Source organism: Papilio machaon, chromosome 6, assembly GCF_912999745.1.
Source record: "Papilio machaon chromosome 6, ilPapMach1.1, whole genome shotgun sequence".
Taxonomy (NCBI): domain Eukaryota; kingdom Metazoa; phylum Arthropoda; class Insecta; order Lepidoptera; family Papilionidae; genus Papilio; species Papilio machaon.
Genome location: NC_059991.1, coordinates 210,568 through 215,628, shown reverse-complemented (window position 1 = coordinate 215,628; position 5,061 = coordinate 210,568). Strand labels below are relative to the sequence as shown.

General features: G+C 37.2%; 1 protein-coding gene across 1 annotated transcript; it reads left to right on the top strand.

Annotated features, from left to right (window-relative positions):
* The first annotated feature begins 224 nt into the window (after positions 1 to 224).
* LOC106711999 (ionotropic receptor 75a) lies at positions 225 to 4,857 on the top strand. Its single transcript, XM_045678379.1, has 16 exons — positions 225 to 230; positions 307 to 451; positions 524 to 711; positions 783 to 936; positions 1,016 to 1,111; positions 1,412 to 1,491; positions 1,560 to 1,687; positions 1,905 to 1,962; positions 2,057 to 2,172; positions 2,455 to 2,663; positions 2,964 to 3,011; positions 3,255 to 3,439; positions 3,519 to 3,657; positions 3,857 to 4,019; positions 4,146 to 4,334; positions 4,770 to 4,857. Exons 1-16 carry the CDS (start codon positions 225 to 227, stop codon positions 4,855 to 4,857), a joined length of 1,992 nt encoding a protein of 663 aa, XP_045534335.1.
* Positions 4,858 to 5,061: the final 204 nt, after the last annotated feature.

The window sequence follows — 5,061 nt, the reverse complement described above, 5'->3', positions numbered from 1 at the left end:
GCTCTGTCCAATTGAATGACATTTTACATACAATATTTAAAACTTGCACGAGTCCCGCCGCGCCGGCGCTGTGATTGACAGGATAACAATGTAATTGCAGGCCGTCGTTTAATCGCCATTTGTCCATCACTGCTCTCTGTCGACCTCTGTCAAAATCATACACAAAATGAGAATTGACTTTTGAATTTATAGTCTTACACATGCCTGCCACTCCGAATACGAACATGGAGGTGAGCGTAACAAAAACAACGCTATTAAATTTAAATTTTATTTAATAATATTAAATAGTAATGTCTTGATTTTAAGATTCAGATGCTGCCACTCTTATATCTGTTAGTAAAGCTGGAAGTTGTGGTGACATCTCCGTCGCTGATTGCTGATCTGTCGCTGGCTTACTTCCAATCGAGGGATGTGCGGCATCTTAGTTATTTATCTTGTAATACGTATGCAGGTAGGTTAAGTATTTTAGATAGTATATAAACTAAGGTGTTCGGTATATCTGCTATAATCTTGTACATTTTAGTTACTGCACATTATGTTGTAGAAACTAAGAACATAGTTGGCAATTTTATTGACCAAGGAATAAGAACTTCGGTGATTATGATTGACGAGGAAACTAAGCGTCTAGAGCCAGCAATAACACAATCAAATATTCCTCTAGGAATTTATCTGGACGCATCTTGTACGAAAGCAAAATCATTACTCACTAAGGTACGAATAAAACTTGTTTATCTTTTCGTACTAAAAAGTTAAATGATAAGTAATTCAATATTTCACAATAGGCTTCAAGAAATAATTTATTCGACGCCCTTCATATTTGGCTAATTATAAACTACGCAGAAAATAAAACCAATGAAAGAGAATTGGACGCTATACATTTCTTTCTCCAACTTAATCTAAGCGTTAACACTGATATTGTTCTTGCAGATTTTCGAGGTTAGTAAGAGCTTTTTTTTCTTTTACTATTTTTTTAGTCGTAACTTATTCGTCTTTTCTAATCTCATCAACCTTACAGGGGACTATTATGAATTAATTGATATATTTAATTACGGCAAAATTCAAGGAAATGGTCTAGAGTTGCAACATTATGGAACATGGAGTAAAAAATATGGTATATTTTTACATTGTAATTAGATGCCAGGTTTTACTGATTCACATCATTCTTAACCACAGACATTTACTTTTAGTCAATCTAGGGCTCATTAGTGTGCTTAAAGCGGGTTGCTTAAATTAAAATCAGCTCACTATAAGTCCCCACTGAAGGACTCGGAACCTACCCTAAGTCCTAACTTGGTGATTAGGTCTTCGCCCACCCTTAGGTGACTAGGTGTTAGTCAACCGCGCTGGTCCAGTGCTGCTTAACCCTTGAGCCACCGACGCAATTTAGTATTATAAATTATTTTCTTCGTAGGAATAAATACTTTTTCAAACAATTACAAATACAAAGATCGCTGGAATTTCCACAACCTAACATTAAGAGCGGTGTCAGTGGTAAGTATTACTTACATACATTAGTAAGTTCATTTTATTACAATTGACTAAAGCATGTTGTATTGTAGATTTTGGAGCGTCCCAAAGTGTTCAGACCGGCGATGTTGACGGAGCTGGGCTATACGCCCGGCGTTTCCGCAATGACCAAGGTGGTCGCGCAGCTGTTGCATGTGCTCATACAGCAACATAACTTCAGGTTAGTAACCGAGGGACTTCCTTAGAGGACACTATGTGAGACCCTTATTATGTGAAATCTACTGACTACTTAAGTGACTGTTAAACGCTCTCAGTTCGGCAGCACCGTGAGTTTCTTCTGCCAAAACAAAGCGCGTGTCATTTTTATATTTCACAGTGGTCACCGCGGTTATACAGACCCACGGGCAAAGAGTTGTACTTGCCTTTTGTTGTTACAGATTCAACTACACCATAGTCGGACGCTGGATTGGCTCACCGGAGAGAAATTCTACTTTGGTAAATATGTTTAAGGACCTTTAATTCCACTTCGTATAGTCATATTAAATTAGATTAACATTTGATCTTTACTGTATATATATATGTATAACAGGCAGTCACTAATTCCTTGTTCTGGGGCGAACAAGACATATCTTGTACGTGTGCGAGGATATTTCCCAAGTGGCTTAATTGGGTCGATGTATTCTTCCCTGCTACAACTACCCTTGAGTAAGTATGAACTTTAATTACGATAAAATATACGAGTATAACATTATTTAAAAACCCAAAATTGCGAAGTATAGAAACAATTTTCACCCGACAACTCAAGAGGTATTTTTTTATTCAATTCATCGCCTGGCTTTCAGCCTGTAGCCAAAATGATTGTACTAATTTTCACAAGTGAAGTATGTTTCTTTCCCTATCTCTCATAGTGCTACATTCAGGTCAGATGATAATTATCATGAAATAATAAAAGATAAGACACAAATTTAATTTTTGTATAACTTTAAGGACAAAATTCTACTACCTAATACCGGATAAGGGTGTGGGGGACTACGAAAACCGTTTCCTAACTCCGATGTCACCGGGTGTTTGGTGGTGCTCTTGCGCAGCTGGCGCCCTTTGCGTAGCTGTGCTGGCCGCCGCCGCGTGTCTTGAGACAAGACCAGAGCCCCATGTGTACGCTTTCTTTAGTGTTTTCGCTACCACGTGCCAACAAGGTAAGTGATCTGCTCACAAAACTTAATATTTCACATTACATCTAAGATTCAACCATCGTAAGTATATAGCAACATTTCTTCGACTTCTATTTGCAACCATAAACACGCTTCGCAAAATGTTAACTAATAATATCTAAACTGTCAATATGTCTGTCTCTCATAATAAACCGCCATTAATGATTAAGCTATTTACAGACAAATACGTTAACAACGGTGTGGTAAGATGTAGAATAATTACCATTTAAAAATACGTTATTGTGTAACTTATTATAACTATGTACTTATTTTTTATGTATACAGAGTATGAAGACGGAGTTCAAATCTTACAGGAAAGTTTTTCTAGTCAAGGTAAGTACGTGTTTTAGCAAAGTTCTTGTTTGCATTTTTACTCTACTTGTTTATATTTCTATCAAATATTCAAAATCAAAGGAGGAACAAGCATAATCAAACTTGTTTCCAAAACTTCAACCAAAACATGGTCACGTCCGACTTTCAAAAAGTATAACAGTTAAGTATTTGCACTAATGTGATAGGATAGAACAAAAAAAATGCACATCCAGTTTTACGAAATATTTACTTTAACCTGAACAGGGCGACGCCTCATACTTCTTGTAGTTGGTCTGACAAGCATGCTACTCTACAACTACTACACTAGCAGCGTGGTCTCGTGGCTACTCAACGCCGCCGCACCCACTCTACACGACCTGGACACATTGATGAACAGTGACTTAGAACTTATATTTGAAGACATTGGATACACACGAGGATGGCTCGATGTACGTAGAAATAATTATATTACGATAATGAAAAAAATGTGTTTTCAACGTTTTTTTTTTTAAATTCTGTTCCAAACAGAATCCTGGCTTTTTTTACTACAGCGGTTATAAAAACCCAAAAGAAGACGAACTAAGAAACAAAAAGGTAATAAATGCGAAACGGACAGTACCTTTACTGCAGCCCGTCAACACCGGAATAGAACTAGTGCGGACTGGTGGTGAGAATTAATTCGATCATCTTATGTTTAGTTAATTATAAATCATTTGAAGAACCTTTATTACCCAGACGTAGATAACGTACAATAGTGTTTTATTAATGTTTGTTGTCATATTTTAAGTGGCTTGAATAAAAATGAATCGCTTGATCTAATGAACATGATTTGCGTTTCTTAATACGTAATATATTTCTAACGATAGCCTATGCTTACCACACGGAGCCGTACACAGCTTACCAAGTGATATCGAAAACGTTCGACGATACAGAGCTGTGCAAGCTGGGCTCGCTGCAGATGATGCAGCCCGCGCAGGTCTACATCATGGCGCAGAAACGAAGCCCGTATAAAGAGTTTTTTGTTTGGAGGTATGGTGATGATAAAAAGGACGAGTAACTAGTCTCTCTAGCCTGTATTTACTACAGAAAACTTGACTTCTAAAATCCAGAGAAACTGAGGATAAAATATTTGGATATCAAAATTTGTGGTTGCAGTTTAATGCGTCTGCAAGAGCGCGGGCACGTGCGTGCGGCGCAGGGCCGGGTAAGCGGTCCCACGCCGGCCTGCTCGGGCAGCACGCCGCGCGCCCTTGCGCTTGGACAGGCTGCGCCCGCCTTCGCTGTACTTGCTGAGGCCACTTTGCTCAGCGTCCTCATCTTAATAATTGAAATATTATGGCACAGGTTGGTTTAAATGGAAGAAACTTGTAAGCACTAAGTGGTGTAAGCTGCGAGCTGAACATTTTGTGGCAGACGATAATTTAAGCATGGAGGTATTTATGATAGCTGAAATCCGAGTGGATAAGAAATACATGCATATCATCATCTCCCTGGCCTCATCCCACTCAAGTGGGCTCGGCGCACAAAGTTTTATAGGTCTTAATGTGTTGGTTTATTTTTTACTGCCGTTCGCCTGCCTGTCGCCAACCCAACTTGGGGGAATAAAGTAAATGAAATATTTATTTTTTAAATAAACTAAAAATAAATATGTACTATAAATATATGTAAATACTTCAAATTTACTTCAGAAAGTACACAGATAACCGCTTGGTGTTGATGATCATTGTACATACAAATACGTTAATATTTAAGTTATTAATAACAATAAATTTATTTCAGATTTACAACGAGAAAATCAAAAGAAAAAATAAAACCCACGAAGCATAAGACTAACTTCAAGATCAAGTCAATTCAGATCCAAATATAACTATCCTTTTTGGTTCAATTTTCGCATTTACAAAATAGCACGCATTCTTACACTTTCAAAATTTGAAAATAAAAACCTTAGAGTGTGAAATCCTTTGCCGTAGTGAAAAAGTGTGTTATTAAAAGAATAACTGTACTATACTCACGTATGTGTTTTATGATAATTATGAAAAAATATTAATAGTATTTTTTTTATCATTTTCCC